We start from the raw sequence: 20683 nt of genomic DNA, 5'->3' as shown, positions 1-20683 counted from the left end.
GCGCACACACACACACACACACACACACACACACAAAGAAAGTGCTGGGTGACATGCTACAACTGAAGATGCGTGCCTTGCTGGCTCGCAGTGCTGTGTCTGGCATATTAACCACAGCATTACTGTTAAAACCAGCAGGTAGGGGAGCAGCGGGTCCCTACTTCATCATGCAATTCAAGGGCCCTATTAGGCTACAATTACTAAATGGCAAGGCTTGTAAATCATACATCTTTCATGTGGAGCACTTGGAGAAAGCACAAGAACACTTCTCTTCACCACTTCCAAATACAGCACAGTGAGCTGCTAAGAGTTACAGGGTGGAGAGGTAATAAAAGGAACTGGACATAATTGTATGAAAGAACTGAATGTAAAGAAAAGCAAATGAATAAATAAATAGAAATAAATAGAAAGAAAGGTATGATTTAGCAAAAACTATCAAAACTGAAACTAATCACCAAGACTGGATTCTGTGTAATCTGCTGTGGATGTTTAGAAGAGAAACTGTGTTATTTATCGCAAGATGAACACGAGCCTCCTTCTAATTTTACACTAAAGACTAACATGTACCACACAAGACATCTTACAATCAATAATATAAAAGGGCTGTTAACAGTAATTTTACAACTTCTCCATCTTAGTATTACAACCATGATGACCTTTGTGTTAGACTGTTGATACTCCTGCACCGCTGTGACCCCTATCAGGACAGTAGTTAGATGATGGATGGATTAATATCCAGAAAAGTTAAGACTTCTTCTAAAATACAACAGCCAGTTTAACACGGAGAATGTGATGTCTGTAAAAAAGCTAATACTGTATGTGGACTTCTGTTCTGACCAGAGAATAAGCTTTGGTCCATTTACCTTAACTTGATTTCAGTCCCAAAAAACTCTCTTTCTGCACAAAATTGATGTGTGGAATATTTAGGCAGAGGTTTAATGTTATATTAATATCCACACCAAGATAACAACCCTGCAGTAGAAGAGCAAATTTCAGCTTTCAACTTTCACAATAGACATTTAGTAAAACTGTCTTAATTGTTGTAAAGTTCAGTTGAACAGCTTCCAATGTCTGGATATACTGCCCTCTTTGTTGGAACCTTATGTGTCATGATTTAACACTACACAACAATAATTTTAGCTTCAATCGAATCAGGTGGGAAAAGAATCTCACATTAAAAACAAACTGAATTCAGGTCAGTTGAAGGGAGATCATGCTACTACTAGTTTAATAACTGGGCTCAAGTTTTAAATCTGTTTACAGTACAATGAATTTGGCAACAACCAAACAACCAAAATGATTACATACTGTATATGTATTTTCTGTGTATTAATAGCCCTTTAAATCTCACCTGAACAGAAATTATTGCAAGTTGATTCTCTATATTTCTCTTTTTCTCTTCATCTCTGCTTTATAAATACATCTTTATGCAAGTACAAGTCAAATGCTTGTTTATTTTAAAGTCTAGTACAGATTTGAAAATTCCACAAATAATAAATCTCACAGTCAATCAATTAGGGAAGAATAAATATGGAGAAAATATGGATAAAGTGATGTGAATATGTCAATGTACTGCCTTTCAATTTGACAAAACAGGGCATCTGCTATGTGTATGCCACATGTTTAAAAAAAGATAATTAGTAAGAGAGATACTGTCAGTGGAGAGATTTGACAATAAAATGACTTTCTTTCTTATATTCCAAAGCCATAAATAGGTAATGTCACACCATATCTACAATGGCCATGTGACAAACTCAGCTGTAGTCACAGTGCTGTATGTAAAAAAAGCCCACCAATCCATAGCTAGTGTTGGTAATGTCTGCTTTCGGGGTTTTAATACCATGGGTATATGTGCTTTTATGTCCTGTGTTGATAAGCATTATAATCAGATTCCTCATAATTTAAGTCACCTGGACACCTGCTTGTAAAGACCATGTAGATATTTAAGCTAGTTCTAGCATGAGACTTAAAATTAACCCACTATGCCATACCCAGCCCCCTCTCTCCTCCCTGTGCTCTGCCATGTTCTGCATAGCCCTTTAGATATTAGTCAGTATGAAATTCCAATAAACAAAATACTGTAAAATGTACTAATCAAGCATGAATTACTGAAATTATCTAATTAGTTGTTGTAAGTGAATATGTCTGTTTTTAGCTTTAACATTTGTACTTACACATGTACTATAAGGAGACACTGAAGTAATTTTAGCTGTTGATTGTTGATTTGTAGCTGTTGCTGATAAATAATTACCTGTGGACTATTGGTTAGATAATATTAACAGTGTTAGATGTTGCTCTACCTTGTAAAGGACAGTTAACTTTTAACTGATATTTTATGAGCTTTAAATTATTAATACACAATTATAAATCTTGATGATTTCAAAAGCTAAAATAGTCAAAAGCTAAAAGGTGAAGCATGTTGTCATGCTACTTGGGGCAATATAGCAAGAAGCTAGTGAAGTTTAGTGAAGAGATTAGATTTGCAAATGACTCTGTCCTACTTCAGAGAAGTAGAGATTGTTTTCAGGGTTTAGGGCTACTCAGGTCATACTTTTGTGAGAAACAAACATCTCATCCAGTGCATTAATGTATTAATTCCTTACCGTTTGTGGGCAACATCTGAGCTCTACAGCATTATCTCAGCTGTAGAGCATCCATCCATTATCCTAACTGCTTTTCCTCTTAAGGGTTGAGGTGGCTGGAGCCAATCTCAGCTCTCACAGGTTGAGAGGCAGGGTACAACCTGGACATGTTGCCAGTTAATCACAGGGCTGGAATATAAAGACAGTTAACTATTCACACCTAATGGTGGTTTAGAGCCACCACTTAACCTAACTGCATGTCTTGGCATGAATGTTGGGAGGAAGCCAGAGTACCCAAAGAAAACCCATGACATGGGCACAGGCAGATAAGCCTAATTAGGTTAAAGATTGACATACATTACACTGAGAAGAGACAAATCATGGTTGGTTTTAGTCTCTGTATGGTGTGCGCTATATGTTAAAAATAGCCAGAAAAAAAAACAAAAAACGCAATAAATATTTTTGATGAATGCAAGCTTTAATGAGGGTTAAGTAACAATCATGTCAATGTAAATTATCTTAATAATTATGTCAACAGTACTGAGCCACATCAGCTACAAATATTCTGCCCTAAACAAAAATGGCAACAAAACTAAAGAAGAACCTACTTCATAGAAGTTAATTATTATTATTTTTTATTTATAAGTATTTTTTCACAGACACAGACTATGTAATATAGCCCTACTAATGTGTTATTAAGTGTGTTTGATAACTGAATTGGCACTGAGTGCTGCAACTAAATGTAAAACAGTTTTACATACACATGAGAGATAGAGTGGGCCTGGCTGGACCCATGCCACCTGACTTTGTGCCATCATGTTGAAAGATGTTTGAATTAATAAAATGCATAAATGAAATGAAGTGATAGTGCTGAGGGTGCACTCAGCCAGTGGGCAACAACAGATCTTATCAAATCAAACTTGCAGAGGAAAGTTATAGATATAGATATGTATCCATCCTATCACAGCTCTGCTCAGACTTGCCCTAACTGTCCAAATGCATAAATTCTATAAATAGAATAGAGGAGACGTAAAAGATAAATAAATACTACACTTCCAAAGTTTCTTTTAGAAGCCTAATAATGAGGTCTCTATCCATTTCAGCACCATTGTCATAAAATGTAACTACTATCTCACAGATAGTAGTTCATTCCTGATATGTCAAGATGTTTTAGATTGAGCATACCTCCACAGGGTAATGCCGGCCATTGATGCTATGTTCTGAGCCCTCGGATCCATTGCTGGGACCCCAATGAAACTCCACTTTTTCTGCCTTAAATCTCCCTGGTAGGCCAGCTCCCCGAACAAAGTAATCATCCTTCAACATAATGGCCACTGAAAGAAAGACAGACGAACAGAGAAAATCAGAGCCAGTGCAAGAAAGATTGAATGACATACAGAACGCTGCAATGATCATATATCATTGAACATCTATGCCATACATATTAATCACGTATCACGTAATCAGAAACAAACAATGGAAAATGTGTGACTCTTGTTGACGTCAAGTAAAATTTCAAAGATAGCTGAAACACAAATCAAAACATGTGTGTGAGGACATGCACAGTGTGAAACCTTTTTAAGGTTAAGGCTTTGTTATTCTATCGCTTCTTGCTGAAATATAGTGAAGATGGGGCAGCTGCCTTCTTCCTAGTCATTTATCATGTCAATATCTCGACAGTACATTTCTGGTTTCTTCTGCCATCATGGCCCACTGTCCTGCTTGTTTTCCAATTATCACTGCCCTGAGGTATGTTCAGTCAATTAGAAGCTGGTAGATATCAATTCACTTTGTCTTTCCCAACTTAGATTTCATCTGAGATGGTATCTTCCAGCTTCTAACACACCAAGTAAGCAGCAGTGGGGAGGCCAGGGCTCTTTTTGACCAGGGCTATCCTATAGTATCAGCTCCACACAGTTACTTCCATTGTAGGATCTATGTGGATCACGGGGGAAGGTTTTGAGTCAGTTGACCAGCAAGCCAAGTTGCCAATGTGGTTCTAAGAATGCACAAACATTTAGGAGTGGAAAAGAAACAATATTAACACACTCCCCCTTGAGAAGTATTAACATAGCACATGCTACAGTAACACCATGCTTAACATTTAGAAGATTTATTTTAAACTTCACAACACACTTCAACCTGTTACCCCTGAACTCCTCCAGATGACATTTGAACTGAAAAACCATTGAACTGAACTTGTACTAAAAGATCAAATGTCTTAAATTTGAGATATTCTCCACATGACATGACTAAAATCATGTCATGTGGAGAAGTGTTTCAGCTAAAAGCAAATGTTTTAATATATGATGAATATCATTTTAATATCATTCATATAAATTTACACAAAGTAAACTGAAACTAAAATCAGTTGCACTTTAATAACAAAGTATTATTCTATTATTCATTCTATGTCATTACAATCAACTTGAGCTGTGAAGAAAACATTCTGTAGCATCTCCACTAGGTGATCCCTGATAAAATGCTCATCTCTCATTTAGAACCAGTGCAGAATATATACATAATTCATGGCAAAAGCACAGGGACATGTGACTTATTAGCACTGCATTATGTAGCAGAGGAGGGCAGAAGCAGCACACCATTTTGTTTCGCAGCTGTTGTTGGTGTTAGCATTTTTAACACGACTCTCTCCATGCTGTGGCACCGTAAATCCTTTTAAATTATATTCTGCTGTGTTTCTTACTTTGCAGGTAGCCATCATCTCTTTTTTTCTTTGTGAGATGTTCTGATGGCCTTAAGGAGATGGCTTTAGATGCTTAAGGCCTAGGGACACTCTGCGTCAAACGTGTTGGGGAATTTTTCATCTCGACTGTGCTGGTGATCCTCCAACTGAAGGTCACATGTCCGCTTTACTCCCACAGGGAATGCCAGCACGCCATGTGTCCGCCACACTTGATTGAGCCACCTGCACTTAAAGAAACAGATGTCTCACATCTCTGTGACACACTGGGGCATGCTAACGATGCAGTGACAGGGTGGTGGACAGGACATTTACTCATTGTCTTTGACCTTTTCACCTTAATCAGTCACTGAAAATTGGAAACAGAGCACCACAGCTGCAGAGAGAATTTGAAGCATTGAGAGATGCTTTGTAGCTCTTCCTTGGCTAGGATCCGCTACTACTGGTAGCTTGAGGCAATACCTGAACCCTACATAAGTTGCACAGGCAGTCAAACTCCTCCACAACTGCACATCAATAAGTGCCATTGCCAGAAGGTTTGCTGTGTCTCCCAGCACAGTCTCAAGAGATTTCAAGAGACAGCTTCTAGGATCTAGATCTGGGAAAACATATCCTTTGAGGGACACAAAGACCTCTACAGGCTACAATGACACCCTGAGTGTCATAGCGTGTCAGAATGAAATCCTTGGACCCATTGTCAGACCCTATGCTGTTGCAGTGGGTCCTGGGTTTCTCCTGGTGCATGACAATGTCCAGCATTAGGTGTCGAGAGTATGCAGACAGTTCCTGGAGAAAGAAGGAATCCTTGCAGACCTACTGTAAATAGTGTCAGTGCTTAGTTTCAACTTACTGTTAGAGGAGTAACACAGGTAACAGGTCATTAAAGAGCAAAACAACAAAACTATTTAGATTTATGCTGACCTCTTCTAGCCTGCTTTTTGCCAGCTTTTTTCATAGCAGCTAATGATAGCAAAACCATAATTTTTTGTCCCAATTAACACATTTATTGTATATATGTATGTATAAATATTGGGGCTGGTGTGCTAACTGTTGTGTAAACTGGTGTGTTAATATAATGGCAATAGGGGGACACAACACTAGTTCAATATAAAATTGAACTGCAGGGGAGCTACAGCTGAAATACCACATGTTGCATATTTAAGAAGCACTAGCACATTTTGTCACGTTTTCTGCCTGGGCCAACCTTGGATTTTCCTCTCTCACTCTCCCTCTGGACTCCGCCCACCAGCCACTTCTCTCCCTCTGCTCCCAGCAATCAGCTGCAACTTGGACTCACCTTTGTCCCCGTCAGGCTACAAAAACTCTCCTCAGTCCTTCTCCCCCTGTCAGATCGTCTTCATTCCCCAACCTGTTTCCAGCCTGTGTTCCCAGCCTGTGTTCCCTGCTTGTTACTGAACCTGCCTGCTCAACCCTGCCTGCTCAACCCTGCCTGCCTTGATATCCCAGAAGTGTGATGGGCGGACTTGGAATGATTGTATGTTCCCTCAATTTTTTTTGAGCAATGTATTTGATTTTCTTCAATTCAAATTACAAATGTCCATCATTCAAATACATGTATCCACACCAGAAACTTTACAGAAATTCAACAAAACCTCAAAACAAGGCAGACAAATAGTAAATCATACTGAGTGGATCATAAACAGTCTGAGCAATTGCCACAAGACTTTACACAAAATAATAATAGCAATAATATGGAATCTCCTACAAAACAATCTACAAACTGGACAGAAAGGGTTGGAGAGAACAATTAACACATTATGATCCTGCAATATTTAGAGCCCTAGCTCAGCTCCGCAAATATCCAGGAAATTAGCCTGTTTCAATATGGAGAATCTAGTGTGTAGATAGAAATGCTGGTGCCAAAAGATAGACCCTGGTTTCACCAAAATCCAAACATAACCCCCTTTGTTAGTTAGCTAGTTCTTTCCTCCATTCTTTATTTTGTATACACATTACTTCTCCTTAAAAAAGTCTTAAAATTACACTGTCACAGCATACAACTCCCTACTTATTAGTATCCACAGTCTTGCACAGCTCATACTGCTTGTACAAGAATTGTTTTTTGTGCTAGCCTTAGGGCTGGTTCTCATGTTCTATATTACACTCATGACTCATTTCATTTACCACTTGGCTATTATAAACAGATCATAGTATATTGTTCCATGCACCACTGGCTGAATAAACTGCATGTGATTGTTTAATTTGTTTGAAACTGTTTTCCCAGGAAAATGCTAGTTTTTTTTTTTTGAGCACCAAAGCAGGAAGCAGTGTGGTGTTGTTGCCAAACAAGGCTGCAGTGCAGAGTAGGGCCTGGCTGTTCTTGTTCCCTCATAATACTTTGGGGTGCTAGGGAGAGGACAGGAAGGATGGCCAAACAACATGCATGACTTACACACTGGAAACAGTAGTTCAGGCCCAATGCGAGATCTACAAACTAAATTTGAACACTTATTCTTTCTGTTGTCTCAGAATTGTCAAAACATATGTCCATGTACAAATCTGTCATTTTTTTACATAAACTATTATTAGTTTAGAAGTGAGTTTTTTAAAAGCACCATATAATTTCATGCACACCAGTTGCATTTGAAAAATTTAATTTTTTACAAAACAAACATTGGTTAAATGAAGCTACGGTAAACCTATTTTCAAATAATTTAAATGTAATTTAAATACAGTATGTTTCATGATGATACATTTTGTATGACTCACACACCCTTCAGAGAAATAATGGGATGTAAAACATCACTTTGGTAAAAACACAGCTGTGCTACTTCTACCTTGTCTACTGCAATGCCAACCACCTGTGGCCTGTGCCTCTTGAAAGCATTTCAACTCAATTTCACCACTGAGGGGAAGTGATCATCCATCTTAGTGACAACCTGAAATTGTAAAAAATACCTGTGGCTGACAAGAAGGGTCTTGAAGATGCCAAGAGGAAGCAGAATGCAGGCAGCCAGGTGTTGAATCCTACAGGCAATGGCACCTGCCATGGCACTTGCTCTAATATGGTTTACAGCATGTCTGAATGAAAATGGGCTCTGTAATCTTTATATAAATGACTTGCTGAATATTGCACCTGTCTTGTGGTATAATCATGTATAGAGAAGTTATGCAAGACACATTTGATATGGACATACCTACCAATAAGAGTTTAATTTACTGGTGGTGTCACACTCTCTTCAACCTACCTGTCACAACAATATTTTGTTATAAACATTGGATCATACACACATGGACAAAATTGTTGGTACACCTCTGTTAATAATAATAAAAAAAACACAATAATCATGGAAATAACTTGAAACTGAAGTAATAATAAATCAAAATCACACATTGCTTTTGAATTGTGGTTCAACAGAAGCTTTTTAAAAACTAATGAAATGGACAATAAAAATATTACCCCTAGAAAAGTAATTTGACCACAGGGACATGTTAAACTAATGTGTTGTGTTGTGTTGTGTTGTCTTGTAATCAGTCACTCTGTCTATTTAAAAAGTGAAAAGTGGTCACTGTGCTGTTTATGGTGTGCACCACACTCAACATGAACCACAGAAAGCTAAGGAGAGTTTTACAAGGATATTAGAAATAAAGATGATAGACAAACATGTTAAAGGTAAATGCTGTAAGGCCATCTCCAAGCAGCTTGATGTTCCTGTGACTACAGTTGAACCTATTATTCAGAAGTTTAAGATCCATGGGACTGTAGCCAACCTCCTAGTACATGGCCATAAGAGGAAAATTGATGACAAATAGAAGAGACAGGAAAGAAAATACAAATGTTCACTAAGGAGCCCAGAATAACTTCCATAGAGATTAGAGGTAAAATCCAAGGTCAAGGTACATCAGAGTTAGATCACAACATCAGTCACTGTTTAAGCCAAAGTGGATTTAATAGAAGATGACCAAGGAGGACTACACTAAAGCAAATCATAAAAAAACCCCCACAAAACTTCTGATCTTTGTCTTATCTGAAAGTATTTCATACAGATAAGACAAAACTGGAACTTTTTGTCAAGTCATATCAGCTCTATGTTCACAGATGCAAAAATAAAGCACACAAAGTTAAGTACACTGTACCTACTGTGAAACACGAAAGGAGGTTTGGTTATGTTCTGGGGCGGTTTTGCTCCATCTGGCACAGGGTGTCTTAAATCTGTGCAGGGTGCAATGAAATCTCAAGACTTAATGCAATTTGGAGCAAAATATGCTGCCCAGTGTCAGAACGCTTGGTCTTTGTCACAGATCATAGTGCTCCAAGAAGATAATGCCCTAAAAAACAACTAAAACCATCCAAGAATAGCTAAGAACAAATCATTGGGCTACTCTTAAGTGGCCTTCTATGAGCCCTGATCTAAATTAAATTGAACATCTCTGAAAAGAGCTAAAACATAAAGTCTGGAGAAGGTACCGTTCAAACCTGAGACAGCTGGAGCAGTTTGCTTGTGAGGAGGTGCTCTTTTTGAGAGTTACAGAAAACGCTTGCTTGCAGTGATTGCCTCAAAAGGTTGTGCAACTAAATTTTAAGTTAAGTGGACCATAATTTTTGTCCAGGCCGCATTCATTAGATTGTTTTTAAAAAAGAACCAGAACTCAAAGCAATGTCTGATTTTCATGAGTTAATTTTTTGTAAATAAATTTTTATAATATATATTTATTATTACTTTTGTCAGTTTTAAGTTATTTCAGTGACCTTTGTGGGTATTTCTTTCTTTAATGGAAGGGTACCAACAATTTTGTCCATGTGTGTAAATTACTGGCAGCATTTCTTTGAGCAACGTAACACTGTGGCTGTTTATTACTATCATATTACACAATATGATGGTTAAAATAAAATAAAACATATGAAAAGATTATTTTGTTCTTCCTTTAATAGTTCTGTCATTTTTAATTGCTGATTAATTAATTGCACCATCAAATTGCTACAGTGATAAAACTAAAAAAATTGTAGTTTTAGGAATGCTGCCTGTTTCCAGATCTCTGATCAGCTCTGCCTCTCAAAACATCAATTTTTTAAAGTTCAAGATTCAAATTCTTTTTCCATAAAAATGAATATTTTCCCATGAAAATATTTGCGGATGACAATTTTTTTGTAACAGATTTTACTAAAAGTAAATTTGTGTATTTTGAAAATAAGAACTATATGTAGTGTAACAATGATTAGCAATTTTCAGTATTTGTAACTTGCCTCGGCTGCCGCTCACCACTCTAGCCTAACCTGCCGCAGCTGCCACTTAACTCTCTAGCCACCCTGCCCACACCAGCTGCCCTCTTCTCTCAAGATTAACCTCCTTGCCAACCTCCAGGTTTTTGGCTCTATTATTAACAATACCGTGATCACCTGCTTCCAGTCCGATACATCCCTTTATCTCCCTCATTTTCCTTCTAGCCTTTTAAAATAAATCTGTAAAACCAGTCATATCCTGTCATTTCCTATTGTGCCTGATAGTGGTCTGAATCCTTACACTGAGGTGAAGAGGAAAACGGTCCTGTGGTCTGACAAGTCAAAATGCCTAATTTCTGTTGGAAATTATGGATGCTGTGGCCTCCCCAATGACCATCTGATTTATCAACAACCAGTTCTAAAGCAAACATCTGTGATGGTTTTGTGGGTGCATTAGTAAATAGAAGGGGTGAGACCACATTAATGCTGAATGATACAGTACATAGAGGATGTCAGCTGGCTACCATCCAGACAATAACAAACTACATTTTGCGCATATTACAGCAGCATGGCTCAGTAGTAGTCTGGGTGCTAAACTAGCCTGTCTGCAGTCCAGATGTGTCACACACTGAATGATCATTTGGTGCATTAGGAACTCAAAAAATGTACCTATTTTGTACATAAAAATGGGGTTCTTGCCTTAAGCATTTGAGGCAATATATGTGCAGATAAAAGTGCATACAAATGTAAATTGTATAAACTAAAGCCAAATTAACCAGCAAGTGGAGCCTTTTTTCATGTCACTGTACCTGTTTTGCCAGTGTTCTTCATAGATGTCTTATTAGAGGATTCAGTGTCAAAGCCCTCCAGTGTCAGTTCCTGAAATTCTGCAGATACTTTGGTATCCTGGTCCACAATATTAATTGGCGACTGATTTCTCTCTCTGCATTCTGGGTAGCTAGATGCCCATCCCTCGTCAGGGCCATAAACGCCTGAGGAAGACAAAAGAAAAACAACATGGTCTCTGCATTAGGAGACAGTATGAAATTAAGAATACTATAACACGGAAAAATTACATTTCACAACCATCTCATGTCCTCTGAAAACAGCTGACAGTGTGTAGTCATTTGAATTCCAATTAAACATGCTCACAGAATAAATATAACTAGCCCAAAACCAGAAGCATCTGCTGAAAATACTGCTCATTCATGTGGTAAATGTAAATTTTCCAAATGTCATTATTCTGAGGCCATGGCTTGTCCCAGGCTGCCTTCTTGAGCGTGATATGTATAAAATAAATTATATATCGGGTTTGACATGATTGACCTCTTTCTCATCTTCTCCTCAGTCAACTTCCCTCTAGTCACTGTCAGTCATGTCGTTACTGAGCTGATAGGGAACCCTAAAACCTACAGGAGTTGTAAGGAAGCTGATGTGTGTGTGTGTGTGTGTGTGTGTGTGTGTGTGTGTGTGTGTGTGTGTGTGTGTGTGTGTGTGTGTGTGTGTGAGTGTGAAGAGACATCTTCTGACAGTAAATGTCCACAGAGTTAAAGACTTAGTCCAGAGGAGTCACTTTTTGCAGAGGCTGTGAGAGAAAGATAGTCAGACAGAAAGCCAGGAATAAAATGTCACAGGTACCAGCATTTACTCATAAGGGTGTTTTTATGTATAACCACACACAACAGTTATACCATATTCCTGTCTGCATCTTATCATTCTCTTCTTCTTTGTTTTCTTGTGACTGCATACTGATGCCTATCTCAGAGTTGAGTTTCTATGTGATAGACAAACCTGGATAAAAGGCCACATGACCCTAAACAATTGTTCCACATTCAGCCCTACATTTTTTGCTTTGTGTCAGGCTCTGAGCTGCTTTGCTTCTGTGCCATTCCCATTCAAGCAGTTTGTGAACAGCACAGACCTATAATTATCCTGTCAGCAGAAACTAGTTGAGCTCTCTAGTGGACAATGAGACATGGGCGGTTAAAAGCAGTTTTTATTGAGACATGACTAAAAGGCAAGGTGTATTGCTTTTGAATTAAAGGGTGTACATACAATATAAAACATACACACACAGATACAAAAAAGATGTTTTCAATAGGGGATTTTGACAGGCTGTTTTATAGTGTGCTTATACTGTGGGCCACTGCAAATGCATTCCAAATGTAGTTAGAAAGGTGAACTTTGTTTCCATACTGTTTCTATACAGACTCCTGTATAGGATCACGAGGATTACTGTGCACGCTGGGTTTGTATGTGATTATCTTTTGATAATTTTTTTTTTTTTTTTTTGGTTTGTTTAAATCTACAGTTGCTTCATGATACTTTTTTTTTCTTTTTTTAGTAGAACTACTGTAGGTCCCAATTTATCTTGGAAAAGGTGCTGTCGACAGTGAATTAAGACTCACAGTAGAGTCTGGCAGTGATGCAAGGTACAGCAAGTATTTTTGCTTGATTTGTAAGTTTCACATCTTCTTATTTACTGTCACCGTTTCGGCCTGGCACCCAGCCAGCTGTGGATTTTCTACAGTTCTTCCTCTCCCTCTCCCTCCGGTCTCCACCCACCAGCCACTTCTCTCCCTCTGCTCCCAGTAATTAATTGCACATTGGCTCCACCTGTGTCACCCTCTCCCTACAAAAACTCTCCTCAGTCCTCTCACTGCTGTCAGATTGTCGTCGTTCACCTGCCTGCTACCAACCATCATTCCTTAAACAGTTTCCAGCCTGCTATCAACCTGTAACCAATGCTGCTCCTGCTATTAGCCCTGCTCCTAGCCATCCTCCTCAGCCCTGTTCTCTTCCCCCCTGGATCCTCTGGACTTTGCCCCCCTGAACATTTGGACTTTAGCTACCAGTTTCAGTGAGTTGTCTGCCTGCCATGTGGCAGTGGTTTTCTTTTGTACTTTGGTTTCTTGTTTGTTACTTTGTTCTCTGCCATATTGGTAGTTTTATGTTGTTACTTTGTCCTCGTGTTTTGGCAGTGTCCGTTGACACCCCCCTTAGTTCCCTGTTTTGTGTGGTTTACCCTAAATAAATCTAGTTTTTCACTCATGCCTGCCTTGTCCCTTTCCCCTAAATTGTGACAATTTACTGTAATTTAGTACTAGTAACATACTAGCACTAGGTTAAGTTACACTTTGTAGCTTAAAGTGAGCTGTCTTTCTGTCTGTCTGTCTGTCTACACTGTGTTTTCTTCTTACTGTTTCCAGGGCACTGACCTTCCATCTGCTTGTGTATATCTATTGTCGGAATTTTCTTGTTTATCATTTTACTATTTTTCTATTGCACTTTCTCTATAACACTAAGTGATTATCCACAGCTGTATTTCATTATATTCAATTTAAAAAAGAAGAAAAGTTTCAGAAAAAAAAGTGTGCTCATATAATCATTAAGATCCATGGGAATGAAACCATCTACTTGTCATCAGACATACATATTCACTTGGACTCATATTCTTCATGTCTCAGTGTGAGCATCACAGTGAATGGAAAGTAAGAGAAGATTCATGCATGTATTCCTGTAACAACGCAATCAAAACAAGAGCACCCTCAGAGAGCCACAGACCTCCACCAACACTGGACAATTCTTCAGCAGTGCTTTTGTTTATCAGTAAATGAAAGAATTACTGAGGCTGGTGGTTTGCTAGTTATTTCTGAGTTCTTGTAAAAATCATGTTTATCATATTTTCCAACAAAATACCAATTGAATCTCAAATGCCCAACTCATCCATCAGGCTTTAGAACACTACTACTACTGTGGCCCACAAAACACTGGTGTATCTATAATGATTGAGAGACCAGATATGTGATGTATCAATCTATTTATTTAAAGGGTAGTAGTTGCTATGACATATGAGGTTCGACCCTCTTGAGAAATCCCAACCACTATACAATTTGTTCATATCTCAGTCTCTTAATATGTTGTTAGTGTGTTAATCTTGTTATGAGTTAGATACTGCTTTAAAACCAGTCATAATGAAAGAATCACCTGCATTACAACTGGAGTGAATATTGGACTATTCATGTCACTCAGGTGAACAAATAAATACTAATGTTGTTCTATGTCTGCTGAAAGTCGACATATCCAGCTGTTATCTATAAAATTCACAACAGTCATCACACAGCAAAATACCAGACCAAACTTCCAGCTTCAAAAGATCCCTTTAGAAATCCATGAGACCATTTATCAGTCTACAGAAATATAAATGTTTTTATTAGCAAAGTAGTGTTGTCTGTTAAATTTGTTAAAAGAAAAAAAAAAATATTGTAGCTATTTATGCTTTAGATAAGTTGCACTTGATACAGCAAATGCATCCATAAGAACAAAATGAAGACATTTATACTCCATGAATTGTAAGTCATCCACTGCCACAGCATCTGCACAGACATTATGTCTGTAGCGCACAGTGTCTTGTTTTTTTGTTTTTTTCCAAACTTTCCTTAGCTAACAACATTATTTTTTATAAAAAATACAGTGAAGTAGTTGTTTATCTACTGTGTTAAGATAATTGTGAATGTTTTCTTTAATGGCAGAAAAAAAATTAAATGTAACACTAAGCAGTCACATTTTCTATATGTGGGGTTTAATCTGCTCTATTAGCTCTGGAAATGTTTTGTTGGTGACAAAAAAGTAGTCAAAGTAAAAGAAATCCATCAGCTCCTTAGTGTTTGCCTTTCTTTTATGGTCTTTCAGGTTTCAACAGCACTGTTCGCAGTTTTGGATTGAAATCTTTCTTCCATATTTTATTTAATTTACTATTTAGCCAGTGCACCATTAGTACAATCTCACAATGTCCTTATTTATCAGTCACTGAAAAACAAAACTTCACGGTTGTAATGATAATCAATAATAGTAACAAATAAAGTATGGATGGATGATCATCAACATTTCATAGGGTTAAGTGAGGCATTTCACCAACTAAACCAGTTGTGCAGTATGTCTGAATATGACCTCGACTACAAATTTGCAGTGTCAAAAGTATCTGATCCGAGCTCTGTCTGAACCTCTCCTTCTCTATGTCTCCTCCTTCTCATACTGACTCACACTAGCTCCCACTATATGCACCCCACTCGCAGTAATCGCTGCCCCTAATTGAAAGCAATACTGGGCTCCTGGGCTCTAAAATGAATTTGTCTATGATTACTCATGCCCAGGCACGTTGCGAGCAGCGGGTAATGTCTATTTTATTGAATTAGGCGGCATCCTGTTCTCCTTTTTCTCTCCTCCATCTCTGTCCTTTCCTAGGGGCTATTGATTAAGGTGGTCTGGCTTTCATATAAGGCTAGCATTATCTATAGATCCAGACACCCACAGCCTGGCCAACAAATACAGTGGAGGGGAAGACTTGATGTGATTAGCCACTCCTTTTAATAGAGCTAATTTCTGCTGAATGCAGCAATTTGAAGGAGTGCAAAGGTAAAGGAGGAAAGGGAAGAGGAAACTAGCATGGCTTCTAAAGCACTATCCTCAATAGATCGAATAGATGGACTCACAAAACGCTGCTGAACCCTTAAAAATATCTTCGCTCTTTTCATTATGCGTTAGCACTGGCTGCATGTGTGAAGAAGGAGTTTACATCAAGCAAGTGTGATCTAAAAACAAAACACAGAAAAACTCAAAATATATCCCTTAAAATACTTCCAAACATTCAAACATTTTTCAGTGATGTGCTCTCTGTCACATCAGGGGACAGTTATAATATTAATAATAATTTTACAATAAATGAGCTAGTCCATAACCAGCTTTCTTTGGCACAAACAAAGACCCCACAGTGTTTTGTGCACTGTTACCTTGCTCCAGACAGCAAATGTGAATAAATTGTCATTCTCCAACCTGCAATACTTTCCCTCCAGATTAACTTGTGTTCATCTACAATACCTAATACCCCTGGACTGGTTATTCTCCAAATTCAAGCTTCTTCCAAATCCTCGACATAGAGGCCAACTCCCAAGAGCATTGATTTCTGACATTTTCTGACTAATCCTGATGGAATCAGTGTTGGGAGAGGAGATCTCTTAGTGCCTGCTGGGAGGACCCTACTTGCCAAATTGAGAAAAGACACACCACTCAAAGCTCTCTGTCTCTTTCATTCTTGTTATTTCCACACTTGAGGAAACCTTTTATGATGTGAGTTTTTAATTGTAATAGATGGACATATGGCAAGGATGAGTCATTTTTCCTGGACATAACATAAATCAGCATTAAAGATTACTCTGTGTTTTCTTCCCTCTTCCCCCAGCCTCCCTCCTGTCCTTTTTCTCATAAGGCACATCTTGATTTCACTGTTCTTCTCGAGTTTTTCCGATTTTCTTTCTGACAGCAAATTTCTGCCAAAGGTGTTTTTCTTTTTTTTTGGCTTTGTGTATAAGATAGCTTTTGTCTTCAGATGCTTGCAGTTATAATTGTGGTTTGTTTATGCTGCAAATTGGAATGGTGGCAGGTTTTTCAGTGGAAAGTGAACAAGGTCGCCAGCACAGCATCTGCTTCAAAAGTGTTTTTTAATTGACTGAAAAGCCTCAAACTCTCTCAAAGGTCAGAAGAGGCAGCCAGGTGTATTTACAAAGTAAATAACTGACAGCGATTAAGAGCAGGCTCTCTTATCTGAGAGCTGCTGACAATCTGAAATGGAAGTTGCATCAAAGCAACACGATTTCTTCCCCTCCACTCCAGCTTCACTGTGTTTACCTGAATGACAGTTAATCTTGGCTAATGTTAGCTTTCCTCTGTGTGGTAGCACTTCCTCTACCGCCTGCCTCTCATTATGTTCAGTGTGAATGCCATCTCTTCCTTTTGGAGAGGTATCAGCACTCAATCCTCACTGCATTGAGTTCAATCTCAAACAAGGATTGTAATGCTTAATTTTCACCTTCATTACATAATTAGACACATTAACAGATTCACTATTATTAGCTTAGTGTATGCTTACTATCATTGAATAAAGCCCATTAAAAGGTAATGGTTCCTTTCACCTTGCTGAATTCAGCATAAAACACATAAAGGCTTTATTTCCTGCAGTCAAAACACACCTCAAACTCTTCAGGTGAAGGTTTGTGGTTGTGTCCTTTTTCAATTTTCGTGACCACTGCTGTACGTTTTACAAGGCAGAGCCAGGTATAACCAGGCGCAATGTGGAAGACCTGCAAAATAAATTTTTACTAGGAGGAATGCTTTATGAGCAGGTGGAGTTGAGGTATTTTCATTAATGGCCAATCACTTAAATTCCTTTCCTCCCCTTTAAAAGTGAGGAAAAGAGACAGAGGCCTGGAAAGAAAGTTAGTTTCTGTGAACAATGGGAAATTTGACAAGAATACACATCACCACAATTACTAATATAAATTCAGTTAAACATACTATTAAAGGTAGAATTAACATGAATGGATGTACTGTATATTGGTACAGCAGCTGTTGCAGTAACTGCAGGATGGTCAGACTATACTATACATAGTGAAATCTGTTAAGTTAAAAATAAATAAATTAGTACAACAAGTATAAAAAAATAAACTAAAACTATCAGTCCCTATTTATAGATTGAATATTTAAAACATGGTATATCTTCTACTTCTCTTTCGGCTTTTCCCATCAGGGGTCGCCACAGTGAATCATCCTTTTCCACCTAACTCTATCATAAGCATCTTCTACCCTAACACCAGCCAACCTCATGTCCTCTGTTAACACGATTTAAAACATGGTATATACTTTTTATATATTTAAACTAAACCTAACTACACCTGCTGTGTGTGCAAAGCCAGCAGTTTGTGAAGTCAGTAGGAATTTGAGAAGGTTCCATGAGTTGATTCTGTCCAGAAGGAGAAAAAGTCAACATAATTCACAGAAATTTTGAAGTTTATGTGTGCCTCTGTATGCTCTATCAGCAAGTTTTTTATTTGTTAATATCATTTAATATCATTACCACGGTGCATCCTCACTGTTGCCTGCACACTTTACCATTGACTTTCCAACAGCAGCTCTGAGACTATATTTAGTTATGGGTTATGGTCATGTGTACCTTCACTTTGTTCCCCTTCTGTCTGGGCCTGCTGTTAGAGTGTGTGTGTGTGTGTGTGTGTGTGTGTGTGTGTGTGTGTGTGTGTGTGTGTGTGTGTGTGTGTGTGTGTGTGTGTGTGTGTGTGTGTGTGCGTGCGTGTGTGTGTGTGTTTGTGTATTTGAGAGAGTGTGAGTTTTCCAGCACATTTTACCCTCTGTCTTGCGAGAAACAGTCTTAATCTACTCATACTCTATCCAAAATAGTAATAGTAATAGTAACAGTAAAGGGCAAATATTTATCATATATGGCGTTTATATTGCTTGAAGTAAACATCTCTTATTGTAGGACGTTGTTTTCATTATCCAAAACCTGGTACATCTCCTTCCACAGTACTCACCTTTGGCTCAGAGCCAGCCTGCCACTGTTAAAACGGTAAAAAGGTGGACAGCCCTGCAGGCATGCTTTGAAGATACAGTCTGGAAGACCCTCTGTGAACCTCATACTGAACTGACAGACTGCATCACTGATTACATTATTTTTTGTGTGGACACCCACATACCCACGAAAACTATTTGCTGCTTTCCCAACAACTAGCCCTGGGTCACCAAGGACATACAAATCATCCTGAATGACAAAATGAAGGCATTTAGGTCAGGTGACAGGGAGGGTCCAGAGACTGCTGTCTGTCAGGATCAGATAGGGAAAGGAGGCTTACAGGAGGAAACTGGCACGAAGCCTTCAGCATAACAACACCACCTGGTTGCTGGCTACAAGTCCAGCAATCAGGTGACTGAGGGGAAGGTAGACTGGGAAAACAATTTTTTTCAATAGATTCCAGGCTGAGCCTCAGAAACCCATGCACTTAACTACAGGCTCCTCAGTACCTCCCCAACACAAGTCAGCCACCACCCACTTGAAGTCCATCTCAGCAGATCAGGTGAGTAGAGAGTTGAACAGGCTTCACCCCACAAAGGCTGCAGGGCCAGATGGAATCAGTTTAAGGGTACTGAAAGCCTGTGGTCCTTAGCTATGTGGCATTCTCCAACATATCTTCAACCTCAGCCTGCATCTGGAGAGAGTTCCTCTTGGGTGGAAAAAGTATCGGAGTACAAATACTTGGGAGTGTACTTGGACAACAAACTGGGCTGGATAAAGAACCTATCAGCACTGTAAAAAAAAAAAGGCTCAGAGCAGGATGTACTTTCTGAGGAGGCTCAGGTTCTTCAACATCTGCAGCACCATGCTGTGGATGTTCTGTGGATGAGTCTATGGCGGCAAGTGTCATATTCTATGCTGTGGTCTGCTGGGGCAGCAACATGAAGGTGGCAGACACTAGCAGGCTGAACTAACTAATCAGGAGGGCTGACTCTGTTTTGGGGCTTGAGCTGGACCCTCTATATGTTGTAGCTGAGAGGAGGATGCTGTCCAAACTCCTCTCAATCCTGGACAGAGGGGCATGTTCAAGCCATAGACTGATCAACATTAAGAGCTCCACAGAACGCCACAGAGATCCTTTCTGCCTGTGGCCATGAATTTACAATTCCTCCCCGCTCTGTAAGGGGAGGAGGAACTGACAATTTCTGAATGTATAAGACAGGTCTCACCTGAGTGGCTGCACCTGGTTTCCCCCGAACTATATATACAGACCTATTTGCCTTTCTCCCTTGCCAGATAGTCTATTCTCAACCCCTGGATACCATCCAGCGTTTCTCTTGGACTGCTATTTTGGATATTTTGGACTCTGCCTGTCCTGGACCCTGTCTCTTGCCTGACCCTCGTGTAATGTGAGTTCTGCTTGCTCCCTGTCATTCCCCCTGCTCACAGTACTGGACTTGTATCGGTGTGATTTCCCCTTCCTGGACCTGAACCCTTTCGACCCTGTCTCTGTTTGATTCCCCTAACCAGACCTACCTGACCTGACCCTGCTTCCTGTCTACCCCTCTGTTACTTGAGTGTTTTCCCCCGATCTGTTCTCTACCTTGTTGTTCCTTTCCCTGCTTTGACTCTGTGTGGACCTCCTTGTGTTTTGACCTAGACTGTCTCATCTGTTGTAAATTTTGCCTGCCGGACTTCTCTTTGAACTTTCTCAATGTGTATAACCTGGATTGCCCCTGAACACAGATTATAGCCTGCTGGATTTTTTGTTGTTCTGCCCCTGTACATATCCCCGGACTTTATTAGCACACTGTGTATTGGACTTTGGTTTCCGTCATCATCATCTGTGTTAAGATTTG

The 20683-nt window shown here is 39.0% G+C and overlaps 1 protein-coding gene across 1 annotated transcript in view; it reads right to left on the bottom strand.

The window, feature by feature from the left end:
* LOC113151697 (receptor-type tyrosine-protein phosphatase gamma-like) overlaps nt 1-20683 on the bottom strand; it is a 353442-nt gene that overhangs the window by 140606 nt on the left and 192153 nt on the right. Inside the window, exons 3-4 of the mRNA XM_033325969.1 lie at nt 11275-11457; nt 3768-3916 (exon numbers count right to left, since the gene is read on the bottom strand). Of these exons, the coding sequence (XP_033181860.1) occupies nt 3768-3916; nt 11275-11457 (332 nt within the window). The remainder of the gene's footprint in view (nt 1-3767; nt 3917-11274; nt 11458-20683) is intronic.

Source organism: Anabas testudineus, chromosome 5, assembly GCF_900324465.2.
Source record: "Anabas testudineus chromosome 5, fAnaTes1.2, whole genome shotgun sequence".
Lineage (NCBI taxonomy): Eukaryota > Metazoa > Chordata > Actinopteri > Anabantiformes > Anabantidae > Anabas > Anabas testudineus.
This window is presented reverse-complemented; position numbering and strand designations above follow the sequence as displayed.